Source organism: Taudactylus pleione, unplaced genomic scaffold (assembly GCF_031769625.1).
Source record: "Taudactylus pleione unplaced genomic scaffold, aTauple2 ptg000116l, whole genome shotgun sequence".
NCBI classification, from domain to species: domain Eukaryota; kingdom Metazoa; phylum Chordata; class Amphibia; order Anura; family Myobatrachidae; genus Taudactylus; species Taudactylus pleione.
The window spans coordinates 14,895,601-14,912,074 of NW_028284518.1; the positions used below are offsets into that span (position 1 = coordinate 14,895,601).

The 16,474-nt window shown below is 44.9% G+C and overlaps 1 protein-coding gene across 2 annotated transcripts in view; it reads right to left on the minus strand.

Annotated features, from left to right (window-relative positions):
* The window catches only part of FARS2 (phenylalanyl-tRNA synthetase 2, mitochondrial), a 551,321-nt gene that overhangs the window by 533,005 nt on the left and 1,842 nt on the right, over positions 1–16,474 (minus strand). For both annotated transcript variants that reach the window (XM_088471693.1, XM_088471694.1), the window contains exon 2: positions 10,798–10,886. In XM_088471693.1, the coding sequence (XP_088327819.1) occupies positions 10,798–10,886 (89 nt within the window). The remainder of the gene's footprint in view (positions 1–10,797; positions 10,887–16,474) is intronic.

Below are 16,474 nucleotides of genomic sequence, written 5' to 3' on the forward strand. Positions count from 1 at the left end.
TGGCGCCCGTCATTAGAAGGACCCAGTCCGCAATTGACAAGGGGGGCACCCTGTTTGGGTGAGCAGTTAGTAGCCACCAGGCTAGAGACAGACGGATCTCTGGGGAAAGCACAATTGTCTGTGTTTTTAACTGATTGGGCAACCCATTCTATCTGTTGAGGATTAGCTGCTGCAGAGGTCTCGAGTGGAACTGGGCATATTCCACCATGTCGAACATCGACACCATGGAGCCCAGTAACCGCATTGCTGAGTGCACAGACACTTGTCAGCTGCAAAGGCAACTTCTGCAATGCAGAGATATTATCCTTTGTCACAAAGATCCCATGGTGTTGAAAGACTAACAGGGCTCCGAAATGGAGCATCCTCAGTGAGGGACCCAGGGAGGACTTCTCTCAGTTTATCAGCTAGCCATAACTATGCAGCACAGATATTGGTAGGTGCAGATGGCGCTGAAGGATTTCTGGAGACCCTGCTAACAACAGGAGGTAGTCCAGATAGGACAACAGGCGGACCCCCTGCATTTGAAGGTGGGCTGCCATAACCGCCATGAGCTTGGTAAATACTCGAGGTGCAGTGGCCAGAGTAAAGGGCAGTGCCTGAAACAGGAAATGGCGGCTTAGCATCGCAAACCTGAGGAATTGCTGTTGCGCCAAGATAATAGGTATATGAAGGTAGGCTTCATAATTGTCCAGAGACACCATGAAATCCCTAGGTCCCATTGCCAATATAATGGAACGGAGAGTCTGTATCCTGAACCGAAGAACCTCAAAGACTTGTTTAGGCACCTGAGGTTTTGGCCGGTAAAACCCATGGGGTTTGTGTACCAGAAAGAGAATCGAGAAATATCCCGTTCTCTGTTGGGTTAACGGAACAGGCACTATAACTCCAGCCCGGAGCATAGAGTGCAGCTTTTCTGGAGTTCCATGGCCTTGACGGATGGAAGACCTGTAGTGAAAAACCGTCTGGGAGGCCTTCGCCGAAACGAGAGGGCGTACCCCAGAGAGACCACTTCTCTGACCCAAGTGTCCACGGTAGTCAGATACCAGCACTAGGCGAACTGAAAAAGCCGGCCTCCCACTTTGGGGTCCCCCAAGGGGAGGCCTTAGGCTGAAGGTTTATCGTCCGACCTGGGAGTAGGACGTCTTGTGCTCTAAGCCTGCTTGTTTGGCTTGGCAGATTTTCTGGTTGTTGACTGCCGAGGAAAGGACTGCACTTTGGACTTACCCTGGGCCCCAGAGGCCCGAAAGGATGAAGCACCAGATCCTGATGGGATCGGAGCCGATGGCAGACACGCGGACTTAGCTGCTGCCAGAGTCGCCACAATGTTGTCCAAATCAGAGCCAAAAAGGACCTGTGCATTAAAGGGCAAGCATACCAAACCCTCTTCGGAATCTGCATCCGCTTTCCAAGGACGCAACCCTAGGGTGTGGCGAACTGCCACGGCTGGCGAGGAGATTCTGAAAACGGCTGCCTCATTAATATACGTGGCTGAGTCTCTGGGATTGCCTACCAACTTCGCCAGTTCAGGCGACGAGTCAAAGTCCAGAGACAATTACAAATTATCAGCCCAGCGCTCCATGGCTGTGGTCACCTAGCCGGTCTGGACACCCCTCCAGCAAGGGAATAACTGGATTTTAGGCATATTTCAACCTAATGATCCGTGGCATGCTTGAAGGAGGCATGGAGGGCCTGGTAACGTAGTACTCCACACTAGGCGTGTGACATGAGAATCCACCTACGGAGGAGTCTCCCACTTGGGAAAAATAATTAATTGCCAAGGGGTTTTAGTTTTGGCCACGGGGGGGGTCGCCATCTTCAATAACCAAGACCGCACGGACTGCCCGTATAATGCTTGGTATATATGTTTTTGAATTAGACTTCTGGTCTGAAAGGTCAAAAAAATTTCACCGTCATCAAATGTCATGACATCATCATCATGCAGAACATTCTGAGACACTACAGACCGCTTAGCAGACTGCAAAGATGACTCCCCCTGTAACATGACCGATAGGTGCTGTACTGTAATGGCCGTGAACCCACACACGCAGGCTCATGCGAGACCTAGGTGGGCGAGAGCCGGAGACACTGGGGGCCACTCAGCTTCCTGGGGAACCCCTATATGGGTGAGGACCCAACTGACTGCCGTGATAACCCCTATGGGGCAACGCAGGTGGTGTGGCCAGCCGACCCAAGCCCAACAAGGCCAGGGTGTTCCTGTACAGGTGCAGACACAGTAACTGGGCGTGATATTAGAAAACACGCCCTGCATAAACTCCCAGTGTTACATTACCCTACGCTATTAGTACATTACAAGTGGTACATTTTAGCAGTAGGGGAGTGTATGTGACTTTCCTCACAAATAAATACATTTATAGTGAGGCAATGACAACCCTGCAGCACCACACCGGAAGGGCTTAAGCAGAGGAAAAACAGGGATAGAAAATAAGGCTGACAGTCAGAAGTGAAAGTACAGGCAGACAGCGCTAGCATTAAGTCACATACAATGCAGAAATAACTTCCTGCACTACCAGCACTGAAATCAACTACACAGACACAGAGCCTGGTAGGAAACAGCGCAGCATACACTGACCTTAACATTGCTTGAAGGAGAGGTATGCAGGGGGACCCGGCCCACACAGCCACCGGCAGCAGCGTCCAGCAGCGCTTGCACATTATTCATAAAATGGCTGCCGAGGAGCAGAGAGGAGGCGGGCACCGGGGGAGGAACGCTGAACACAGCCCGCCAGACCGCTGTGGAGAGGCACTGTGCAGCGGGGGAGGCGCCGGCTGTAAACAGGGAAGGCGCGCTCCCCTGGCATGCATTTAACCCCAGGGACGCCGGACGTTTTCCACTCAGTCGCAGCCCGCTGTCCCTGGGGCTTGTGGAAGCGCAGATTAATACCTGGCTCCACTCGCAAGCCAGTCCCGAGGGAGCCCCCTGCCTGGGGACTGAGGACTGTGTCTTCCAGCGGGTACCCTCCGCGGGACCCGCCGCTTGCCTGGCCCCCTTAGATCCGGCCACAGTCCGGGTGGTCCGGGGTCACCGCTAGCCGGGACCCCAAACCCCCACCAGCATCCCCGGATTGGTACCGGCGTTCTGGTACCGGCGGGGTGAAGGAGCGACATCATGGACGTCTGTACAGACTTTCCATGCTGTACTACTCTAGATGTGCAGCCACAGCTGCTTTTGGAAGTCTTCAGGGGCTGTAACAGCCCCACTCTGCTACATGTGCTCCGACTCCTGGCCGGGCACCGAAAAAACTGATGGCCTTGGCTGGGGGCGGGGTATAGAGGAGGGACCCCAGTGCATCCTGGGAGGCTAAAGTTTTAACTCTGTGGTGCCCGATGCTGCTGCCGCATCGCCTATACCCCAAGGTATCCTGTGGATACCCTATGGACCCTGCAGTAGAAATAAAGCAAGCAAGGTTCATATTTTTGCCTTCCATTGAAGGCAGTGGTGTACAATCTATCACTGGTCCTTAAAGTGGAAATAAACACACATTATGATGTTCTATATAAGAGGGTAAACTGTTGTGACTTGCCTTTCTGTATAATTTAGAGATGCACTGGATAATCAGGAAACACACAAATCAAAATTTGCCTAGCAGATACTGATAAAGTTTTTTCCTTAATTACTAGTATCTGTATTTCTATATCCCTGTTAAAAATGTACTCTACAGCAGACTTTTCATTTTATAACTAGCATGTTTGCTATCATACTAAGAAAAACAGTCAAAGCTAAGTATTTCCCTTACTAGACAATTATCTTAGCTCTAAAGAACTAAGGCCCTGATTCAGAGCCGGACGCTCTGACCAGAGCGCTTGCTCTGAATCAGGGCCCACTTCCATAATTATGGAGCGTCCTCCTGGACGCTCGTATAGCTGTGGGTCACCACCCACAGCATATACGAGCGTGCAGGATGATGGTCGCGATGGTCTTGACCATCGCGACCATCGCCACTGCGAGCCGAAGCCTGCGGTTGAGTTTCTCAACCGCAAGGCCCGGAGTGATTTTGGCTCTATCAGTGGGGCCGGCTTCTGTGATGTCAGTGGGGCCGGCTTCTGACGGTAGGCGTTCCCTTGGGAACGCCCCCGCCTGGGAGGCACGCCCCCGGCACGCCCACCAAAGGGGGCGTGCTGTCAATCAACATTGACAGCACGCCCCCTTTGATCAGACACAACGAGCGAAGGAAAGTCCTTCACTCGTCGAGTCTCGCGCATGCGCACGACGGCGCTCCCTCCGTCGTGCGCATGCGCAGTGCAGACCATCGACCCACTTGCGAGCGGACAGCCGCTCGCGAGTGGGTCTGAATCAGGCCCTAAGAGCATTACAGCTTTTAGTCTTACATTTAAGCTTGCAGTCAGGTGAGGCAGAGACTGTACGACTGATTTAAGAGAAACAGTGTCTGAATAGAGGACTCATACTTTGAGTTTCAAAGTCTTTTTATATATTGGGAATAGTTCCACTTTAGGATGATCTCACATCATGCGGTAATTCTGTATTTAGACTGGCCAAATGACTGGTTTGGTGATTACTCTATGTTCCCTAGATTGCAGTCATCAACTTTCTCTATTGTCCATTAAATTAAATTTAGTCACACAGCATTATTTAATTTCACCAGATAGAAACAAGTAAACAGAAGTTGAATGTCCAAACTTTTAAGAATTACCTATAGAGGTGTATGTGACACTTTTCACCTTCTATTATTTGAAACTGAAAATTCTTATTGTTAACAACCTAGACATCCAAAGGTAAATTCACCCATATTACACAAGACACCAAAGAAACATAGCAATGTACATATTTAAGTAGTAATTAACAGTAGTCATTCACTTCGATTAATAATGTATTTTAAATATTTGTCATTTATCAAAATATTGACTCCAATATGGATGTATATTTATATTAATTACATTAGTTTTATGAAGCCATCTATTTCAATGTTTGTAACTTTTAAGAACTAGAATCCTAGGTAAATGTGTTTGCTGAAAAGTATGACATACATTAAGCACTAATTTGTGGCATATGAGAAAGCGAATGTAATACACGTTATTTGTATACATGGGAAGTCTTAAAGTGCTGTGATTATTGACTGTAATTTATTACACTGGAGCTTACGTCAATTTCAATTTATATACTTCTCTTTTTTTACTTCTCTTTTCTTTATCCAAACAGTCATTGGGCCTGATTCAGAGCCGGACGCAATTAGCGCTCGCTCGTCCAGAAAATAGGGGTGGCTATTCAAATGAACCGTTCGCTCTTTGTGGTCTGTTCACGCCTCTAGGTCTGAACGAGCGAACCAAACTTGCGGTTGTTTTTTGAGAAAATACGCCCCCTGGCCGCTCGCATCCTACGTCGTGTCCGCTATGTATTAGATTAATCGAGTACATCGACCAGGGTATGAACTGCTCGCTATTCTTGGGGTTGGTTTTTCCTACCACAATTTTGCGAGCAGTTCTGACTATAAAATAACCCAGTGACGTGGTCAATGACGCTGCTGTTTTAATTATGCACACCCATAAAACGCCCGTTTTGACCTTTAAGCACGCCTGCGTTCGGATCTCCACTCCCCGTTTTCAAGCACCTTCCCCCGTTACCACCCACATACGCCTCTTTCTGTCACTCAAATTATCAGGCATTCGCTATTTTGCGAGCACATGAATTTCGACCGCACTGACTGGTTCGCGCATTCGTATAACGATCCGTACGCATGCGCAGTTGGGCAAACATCGCTCGGAGCGAACGAGCGGCCGCGAATCAGGCCCATTATTCCTATGCAATTCTGGATTATTAAAGGAATTAATATATATTTTTTATTTATTTATTTTTCTAACACAAATCAATATTACTACTGTAGCTAATCTCTAGCCAAAATTAAAAACATATTCATGAAATATAAGATCTGTGAAGTGAATATATATATTCAAGGTACAGTATATAAATATACAACACAAATAAATTACTTTGCTAATTCAGATGTATACAAAATTCTTACCCTCTGAAGTGCTCAACAACCAAAACTGGCAACTATATGGTGTTTAACTCTCACACACTAAGGGCCAAATGTAATAGGGTGTCAGTTTTAGTAACAGTACAAACTCGCACTTTCTCGCACTTTTAAAAAGTGCGAGTTTGTACTGAAACTCGCAAATTCAATAGCCTACGAACTTTTCAGCTCGAGGCTACTGCATTTGCGAGTGCAGGCGAGTTTAGGACTATGTAAACTGGCACCTTTTAATGCGAGTAGCATTAAAGGGTGCGAGTTTTAGAGAAGCCATCACAGATCACTGAGATCCGTATTGGCTTCTGTGTGTGTTAAAAAAAAAAAACGTGCACCCCCTCCCCAAAAGCATAACCAGCCCCGGGCTTTATAAAGCCTATTCTGGTTCAAAAAATACAGGGGCCAAAATGGGTAGGGGGCCCCTGTATATTAAGAGCCAGCACAGGGCTTTGTTGAGCTGGTCCTGGTTCTGGAAAATCAGGGGACAAAACGAGTAGGGGTCCCCTGAAAATTCCAGAACCAGCACCGAACTCTTTCTAGCAGGGGGATAATGCCACAGCCAGGGAAAACCTTTCACCTGTTTCCCCGGCCAAAGCATTATCCCTGACTGCTAATCAGTCCAGGCCGGGGATCCCTGGGGAGTTGAGGACCCCCCAATAAAGGGGTCCCCCTCTCCAGGGCACCCCAGGCCTAGACTGATAGCCCGGGGCTATCCCCGGCATCCTAGGGCGGTGGGTGCCGGGTTGATAGTGTAAAGTGTCAAATTAAAGTTTCCATATTGTCTTTGGTTGTAGAACCACAAGTACCAGCAAGCCTCCCCTGCATGCTGGTATTTGGAGAACCACAAATACCAGCATGCGGGGCATTACGGGCCCGCTGGCACTTGTAGTTCCACAACTAAAGAAATACGTAAATAAACAAACATACACCGTGAAAGTATAATTTTAATAAAACATACATGCACACTCACACTCACTCACCTAGTATCCGAAGTAATCCATAGGGGTGTACCTGAAAAAAAAAATCCATACTCACCTCTCCTATGCGTCGATCACGTCCTCTTCTCCAAGTAGGCAATCCAGGGGTTAAAATAAAAAAACGCAAAAAATCCCGATCCATACGGACTGAGCAAAGGTATGTGTGTACACATACCTTTGCTCCGCGTAAATGACCGGGACACACGTGTGCCCCGTCAGTGAAGGGGCCGCCAGCCAATCAGGGAGCATCTCCGTCGGAGCAGCTCCCTGATTAGCTGAATGCGGCCAGCCTGTGTGTCCCATAGACGTCTATGGTGAGAAATCCCCATAGACGTCTATGGTGAGAAATCCCCATAGACGTGTATGGTGAGGACCGCTACATCGTAGCCGCAAGATTAATTGAGGTTAATCTTGTGGTTACATAAATGATACAATGTCGCACCAAACTCGCAATTTACCAAAACAGACTACCTATTACATTTGGCCCTAAGAGTCTGATTCAGAGATGGACGCAAAGGCGATTACACAAGCAATCGAGAGATTGTCTGCCATCACGCATGCGTATATGCCGCATTGCGCGTGCACAGCAATTGGGGGTGGTCAGAGAAACGCAGGCGTGTCTGTCTGTTTAAACGCTGTTACATGGGTGTGCATAAATTATCCACTGCGAGTGCATACGCAGCTCTGTGTGTCTGAAAAGCTCCCAAGGCTGCGGCAAGGACAAGATGGCCGCCGATGTGTGGTAATGTTACCGATATTTACGCTGGTATGCATGGCGCACTCAGGTAAGAAGACAGTAGAGAGCGTCTTTATGCTCGGGTGATCTTTGCTAACATTAGCATATTTTCGCAGCTGCCTTGCGTACAAAATCGCAGCTGCGACAGTGTTAGCATCCATTTCTGAATCAGGTCGTACTGCGGGGTACAAGGATCACCTCTTTTAAGTTGGGCATTACTTATGTCAAACGTGAATATGATTTTTGAAGCGTAATGGGTCATTAGCTTTATATTAATACCAACAGTTCATTAGGGACCTACGATCCTTGATTGCGGGTCTCTGGCCCATCGTTGGTGGTGTGCTGGATGAACGATAACGATCATCCAGCACACCGGGAAGGTGCAGGACGATCCATTAGCGATATCGTTATCGCTGACTGATCATACCGTGTGTACGCACCATTACATTGTAACTGTCCTTTCATATTGTTTGTACTGTTATGTATCTCTCTTGTTTGACAAGTATCCGTATGTTTTCAATCATTGCCCTATTACTGTTGTTTGGAGGTATTTGTTATGGTTAAGGTTAAGATTTGCTTCTTGTATTATTTGATCATTTTTGTATTATGTCTGTTTATTTATCTACCATTTTTGTTTATGTAGAATTCCAATATTCTGTGGGGAGGCCTGCTATATATTGCTTATGGTCATTTTTTCAGGTGCCCCCGTCATTTATGCAATATATCTATCCTCTGGTGATGGTGAGGGAGGGGGGTAGATGTGGTGTAGTTCGTTTTTTTATAGTTTTATTTACTTTGTCCCTTTATGTGGTAATTTTATAATGGTTCTGTGATGGTGGAATACTTATGTCACCTGTTAATAATTATTTTGGCATGTGTCACTTATGCCCCACGTTTATGTCAGCTTCATGTCACGTGGACCCAAATGGCGCCTTTCAGTAACCATGTTATGGGGCTTCTGTTGTATATCCTTGCTATGAATACCATGCTATTCAATGTATTTCCATATCCTCTGATCTGTTTGTTAATTTGGTCTTCACATTATTATTATTATTATTATGCTTTATTTATATGGCGCCACAAGTGTTCTGCAGTGCCGTACATAGTACATAAAACTAATAAGTGAACAAGAAACAAGTAACTTACAGTACAGGACAAGGACACAATTTATATACATTGCTGCAATAGCGATTAAAGCACTCACAATAAGCAGCCGGGAGTTGGCAGTCATGTGTTAGGTGCGCTTTTGGGGAGTAAGGAGTAGAAGAAAATGTAAAAAGAAGCATATGAGGGAAGAGGTCCCTGCTCGTGAGAGCTTACATTCTAAAGGGGAGGGGCAGACAGACAGGCGTGACACAAAAGGGGAAGATAGGGAGGAAAGAGCATGAAGTGGGTTAGGATGAGAGCTGGAAGGCCTTGATGAAGTAGTGGGTCTTGATAGCCCGTTTGAAGATTTGTAGAGAGGTGGAAAGTCTCATAGGGAGAGCGTTCCAAAGGTAGGGAACAGCACGGGCAACATCTTGGATGCGGGAGTGGGAGGAAGTAATCAGTTGGCAAGAGAGACGGCATGCATTTGTTGAGCGAAGTGGGTGGGCGGGAGTGTGAAGGGAGAAAAGGTCAGAGATGTATGTGGGTGAGGACTTTGTAGGCGAGGGTAAGAACCTTGAAATGGCATCTGAAGCGGAAGGGGAGCCAGTGTAGGGCTTGAAGGAGAGGGGAAGCAGATGTAGAACGTGTGGAGAGGAAGATGAGCCGAGAGCAGCATTGAGGACCGATTGTAGTGGAGAGAGGTGAGAGACTGGGCCAGCTAGGAGAAGGTTACAGTAGTCCAATCTGGAGATGACCAGCGACTGGATGAGGGTTTTAGTGACATCCTGGGTGAGGAAGGGTCTAATCCTGGAGATATTTTTTAGGTGGAAACGGCAGGACTGCGAGAGGTGTTGAATGTGTGGTTTAAAGGAGAGGGAGGAGTCTAGGATAACTCCAAGACAGCGCACTTTGGGGCTAGAGGAGATAGTTGTGCCATCAATGGATAATGAAATTGTGGGAAGTGAGGTAGTGGAAGAGACTGGGAAGATGATCAATTCAGTCTTAGACATGTTAAGTTTAAGAAAGCGCTGGGACATCTATGAAGAGACAGAGAGAGACAGTTGGAGATACGGGTAAGAAGCGAGGGGGAGAGCTCAGGGGTGGAAAAGTAAATTTGAGTATCATCAGCATAAAGATACATTGCTGTATGCCACTTTTCATGTCTGACATAATTATTTTATGCTTTATTCTGTTATCTCTGGCTGGGTGTAAGTTTTTTAAATTTTCAATAAAAATTACGCAATTTAAAAAGAAAAAAAAAAACACACCAAGAATCGAAACATGTCAACAGAGGGTGTGTGTGTTGCATTTCTATTCATAAGGATTTGCATAACACAATTCTTGCATAGTTACAGCGAGTGAAGTTTCATCACAGCTAAATTGCAAGAGTATTCATGTGAATATCAGCCACTAAAGAACTTCGAATCCTTTGAAAAGGGATGTATTTTGCAGTATTACTAATTTCAATCATGTTTATATTTTATATATTGGATAAGCGCCTTTTATTGTGTCATGCCCATTTTTCCCCCTAATTTTGCAGTACTGTACTGTATGTACGCTCAGAAGACTGATATCTGTGCAGCTTGCACAGGGACACAATATTTTCATCCATTCATTAGGACAGATGTAGTGTGTACCCAACTTTACATTTAATCCTGAAACTGCCAAGGTATAACCCATTGAACCCAAGTGTTTCAAAGATTGGGATATCTGTTACTTTCAAGTAAAGACTTTAGGGGTATATTTACTAAAGTGCAGGTTTTTAGTAGTGGAAATGTTGCCCACAGCAATCAGTCAGATTCTACTTATCATTTATCTAGTACCTTCTATAAGATAATACTTAGAATCTGATTGGTTGCTAAGGGCAACATTTCCACTTCTACAAACATGCACTTTAGTACATATACAGTGTGCTAGCGCTGGACAAATTCCTTAATGCAAGACAAAAGTGAAACTAGAAATATATCTGTGTTGCACTCAGAGGACTCCTTACCTGATATTATGCTACTCACTCTGGGATGCCAAGTCCAGTGATAATGTCTGGCGATAGTCAGCATACACCTCTTGACTCCTGAACATTGTCTGCAAAAGAGTTAAGAGAGCAAAACTGTTTGCAAACATTATTGTAAATGCAAGTAATATAAAAGAAAAAGTTTTGGAGAGATGATAGATAGGTAGATTTTACCCCACAATAAAATCTGCCACCCCCAGTGAAACAAGAGTCTTCTGGCAGTGGCTACCTATTATCCTATTAGAAACGCTATCTGCTAATCGCAGCCAGACAGGCAGCCCCAGGGGGAGGTGCTTTCGCCCCCTGGGACTGCCAGTCTGGGTCGCGATTAGCAGAGAGAACGCTTCCAATGAAAAGCAACTCCTCTGCCTTTCCGTGAGCCCTGACCGGATTTTAGGGGCTGCCGCCGATTCCACTACTGGAAAGATAGATGATTATTTCAAAATACAGTGCAAAATGTTCAGTTATTGCTCTACAAAGACCTACTATTAAGTAAGTTGTTTCTTATCCTGCAAGTGTCACTGTTGTGGTTTTGTCCTAATAAGTTTAAGGTTGAGACCATAGATGACCAAATATGTTTGCTTATTATCTAATGGTGCATACACACTGTCAGATTTGGCAGATGAACGATTTAAAATGAATGGAATCGTCCAAATCTGACTGCAAACAACATTATCTGACTAGGGGGAACGCGCATCGTTCATCTGACAAACATGTCAGATATATAGGAAAGATTCCTGGACTGCACACCCTGAATATATATAATGGGAGGTACTACCTGATGAAACTAATTGCAGGCACAGAAACGGACAAATCTCAGGTGCACAACTCCAAATTACTGATAATATATAAATGCAATAAAATTGTGCAATCAATAGAGGTTTTTAGCATAATCATGGCCAAGGTTATGGACCTACCCACCATATCCAGGTAACCTTTTTAGGGCAGGTCCCTAACATACTAGAGTTCAAATCCAGAGTGCAGGCCCCCTAAATCAGCGCACCTTCCACCCCAGGGCATTGCAATAGTGAGTAAAAAGAGATGTAAAAAAAGTAAGAGCAGCTATGGCTGCATAGAGGTGAGAATACAAATATAATGAAACAAACAAAGTATTCAAATTGTGCAGAAAAGAATGTGTTATAATGCATAGCCCTGGAGCAGACCAACCAAAGCAATCCAGGGGACCCACACCCCAAAAATCAACCTCTATTGATTGCAAACTTTTATTGCATTTATATATTATCAGTAATTTGGAGTTGTGCACCTGAAACATGTCAGATACTGTATGTCAGATTTTCCTTCAGATATGAACGATTGAACGATTTTTAAAATCTTTATTGTACAGATCTGAAGGAAAATCTGACCATGTGTATGCACCATTTCACTCAGTTTTGTCACCGATTCCACGGAACCACAGAATTTTAATATAAAAAAGAGCTGCTTTAACATCCATATCCAGCAATCAGCACAAAATTACTATGGTCTGGCAATGAACAGAGCTGTTTTACAGTCTTGTGAAAGTAGATTATTGCATGTACATGATCTGATGAGATTTAAATCCTACAGAAAATTCCCAACTAAGCAAATTAAGAATTTTGTCTTCGATGTTTATATTTTATGCTTATTAGTTGCACGTGATCAATTATGCTGTAATAATTAAATAGAGCTGTTAAAATTGTTCAGATTGAACAACAACTTCCTAGTTATGATTGGAAACACTGTAATATACAATAACTATAAAGAAAACAGAACATCTCACAAAATTAAATATATTTTAAAGGCAAGATATTAAAAAAAGTCAAATTTGCCAACAGTCGGTGAAACTTTTAGCTTATATGGTAAATGACTGACCAACTAGAACGTAAAACACCTAGTGATATTGGGTTATCCTTTATATCAATATGTGCATTCATAAACTATTATACAAGACCACCTTATTTATCGCTGTATAGATACCTATTGTCAAATGGGTGACAATTTGCCTTAACAGAACAGTAATATGTGCAAAATGTATTCCGAAAAAAGGCATTATGAGAAAAATGGTGCTCCCTCGTCTGACGTTAAAGGTGGAGGTGTAATAAGGTTAAGAAATAATGTAATGAATGCATTTTAAAACTGCATTCTACAATAAAAATATATATTAAAAAATTGCATTATCACCAAAATGTAAATGTTAATAACCCCTTGAAAGAAAGAAGAAAACTATTGCAAAAGGAAAGCTGTAAAAACTGCAAAAGTTATAAAAAAACAAATATATATTCCATATTCTAGCTGAGGAACCTGTGCCTGATAAATGTTTTTTACTGCTGCTGTGTCCTTTAATATCAAATGGGTTGCAACACTGAGTCTTAGGGGTATATTTACTAAAGTGTGGGATTTAGAAGTGGAGGTGTTGGTCATAACAACCAATCAGATTCTACTTATCATTTATCTAGCACCTTCTAGAAGATAATAGCTAGAATCTGACTGGTTGCTATGGGCAACATCTCCACTTCTAAAAACTTGCACTTTACCCCTTATTTAGTAAATATACCCCTTAATGTACTTGTTATCCATTTGTCACACTCTTCATCAAACTACCACTATGGTAGTGTCTAGTGCCCTTCACGGAGAGGACCCTGGCGTCATCAGTTACTGTCCAACATCATCGGTGGTTGTGATGGTGGACGGCCCCGATCGGCCGGCCAGCTGAGTAAGCCTCAGCTTACTCAAGCTAGCCGGCTTGTGAGTCCAGCAGACTGCGTACGTCCACGCAGTCCCTAGGCTTGCCACTCCGGGAAAACGGGACGGACACGCCCCGTTTCCGGGACAGCCGTCCGACCCCGCACCACCCCTTAAATGCCTCTGCCTGTCAATCAGGCAGAGGCATTCAAGGGCTTGCGTGCGTCGTAGCAGGACCCATTTTACACACTTGCAGAATGGGTCCTGTGCGCGTTCCCGATAATCGGGAATCTGCGTTCAGCAGTGCACTTGCGTGGCAAAGTGGAACTTGATGTTTTTATTTCTGATAATGACACAGAGCTTAGCCCCGCCCGTTGGCTATCCGCTAAGCCCTGCACCGTTTTTTATTAGCCCGCGGCTTGCCAGGCACCCGGCAGCGGTGGCCATCGAGTGGTGCAAACCAGCGATGGTTCACCATAGATTGATATGGTACCATCGATGGAAAACCGATGATGGCCATCCCTAGAATACAGAGAAAGACACTACAAGACAAGTCTGAACTTGCCAGTTGCTTGATTAGTAAGAGAAGGGTTCAACTGCCGTACATAATATTTTTTTTTACCTGTTCCCAAAGGCTTCCCAAAATGAAACTTTGGGCCTGATTCAGACTCGCGAGCGAGCGCTATGCGCTCGCAAGCGGGTCGATGGTGGCCCAGTGCGCATGCGCATAACGGAGCCGGCTCCGTCGTACGCATGCGCGAGACCCGGATAGCGACGGGCAAACCGTTGCTCCGGGTCTCGTACCAAAGGGGGCGTGCCGTCGATGTTGAGTGACAGCACGCCCCTTTTGGTGGGCGGGCCGGGAGAGTGGCTGCCCAAACGGAGGCGTTGCCATGTGAACGCCTCCGTTTAGGGGCGGCCCCACTGACATCACTCTGTTTGAGCCAAAATCTCTCTTGGGCTTGCGGCAACGAGGCTTGACCATCGCGACCATCTTCCTGGCCACTCGCTATAGCTGTGGGTGGTCACCCACAGCTATGCGAGCGGCCAGGAGGCCGCTCTAAAAAACAAGAAGGCCGGCCCTGATTCAGAGTGAGCGCTCTGTCAGAGCGTCCGACTCTGAATCAGGGCCTTATACCAAAGAGAGATTGTATTTAACTGTATAACATACTTTATGTACACAAAAATGAAACATACACTTTTTTAGATATTAAGGATCAAAGGTCACATCATGTGACCATAAAATGTAAAAGTCAATATTTAAATATATAACTATTTTTTTTTTTAAACTATGGTCCCTTAGCTTCAACACAAGACCAACATGAAAGTTCTACTATAGTTAGAAGCAGTTATGATTTGTTTTAATTGACCTAGCAAGCATAAATCTTTCATTTTTTGTCATGTTTGCAACACTGTTGCATGAACATAGGGCCTGATTCAGAGCCGCTCGCACGATGTATGCAAATTGCGTAGGCAGTGCTATCGCACAGCAATGCATTAGCACGCCCAGTATTTCTTAGAAAGCGATCACATAGTGTATGCAGACACCCACCAGCCTGTTTTAAGACGCCCACTTGTGCACGTCATGTCTAGGAAGTGAATGCAACCATCGGTACATCGGATGCTATCGCAGCACTTGAGGTTGACCATACCGTGCCGCAAGCACTGCGAGCACTTCAATGTAAAAACAAGCCAGGTGACGTGTTCTATGAAGCTGTCTTTTAATTATACACACCTCTAAAACGCCATTGAGATGCTCAGGCACGCCTGCGTTTGCACCTCCACTCCCCGTTTTTAATGGCCAGTCCCTTTTACTACCTACAAATGGCTTCCCCTGTCACTCACTCTGCTGGGCTGTCTATGCGCAGCGAGCGAATGCATTGTGAACTTTCGCTCAGGTATGCACATGCGCACTGTGATGCATATGCATGCGCACAATATATATACACTGCATAGCATTGACAGCAACGAGAGTATGCATCTTAGCGAGCGGGTCTTAATCAGGCCCACAGTGTATCACTGAGGGTGAAAATTTATGAAAGTTACCTTATGTCATATATCATCCTACCAAATTTCATGAAAAAACTGAGAGGGTCGGGTTGAAAAGTTAAGGTGCGTACACACGGTACGATTAAAATGCACGATAACAATATCGATCATATCGTGCATTTTTCGGTGCCTCCAACCCACCAATGACCTGTGATGTGCGGGCACGTATGGACAATAACGATATCGTCCATTGCCCGTGATTGCAGACCAGGTTACTATAGGGACCCTTTGCCCATCGTTGGTGGGTTGGTGGTGGGCTGGATGATCAATATCGATCATCCAGCACCCCCGGGAGATGATTCAACAATATCGATATCATTGACGATCGTCCCGTGTGTATGCACCATTACTTTTTTTGTGATGATTTGGAATGGAACAATCCAGGAGTACAAAACAAAAGCCCTAATCATTTAAACTGCATTTCCTGATTGTACCTCCCGCTACATACCCCTATCTCCCCTCCCACTGCATGTTTAAAGTGACAAACTGAAATGTTCTGTCTGTTAGTGTTAAGGTGCATACACACACAACGATTTTTTGAACGATTATCGATAACGATATCATTTATCGTTCAATCGTTGAAAAAATCGTTCCATTTCTGAGTTAAAACGATGAACGTTTGTAGTTCAGTCAGACTGACCAACTGAACGATTTTCATTAAGGGAATATGCAAAAATCGTTTGTAGTTCAAAAAAAATCATTCATTACACTTTAAAAAATCTGACAGATAATCTGACAGAAAATCGTTCAGAAAATCGTTGGTAACAATATCGTTGTGTGTGTGTGCAGCTTTAGTAGTCATACAGCTTTAATGAACATTGATGCAGAAAACAGACCCGGTACAAAGAAACAGTGGCTTATAAGGGCTTAATAGATATGGTACACTGACTTTACCTTTAAGGGGGAAGTTACAGTAAGTTTTCCAATTCTAATAAAACTTCCCAGTGGG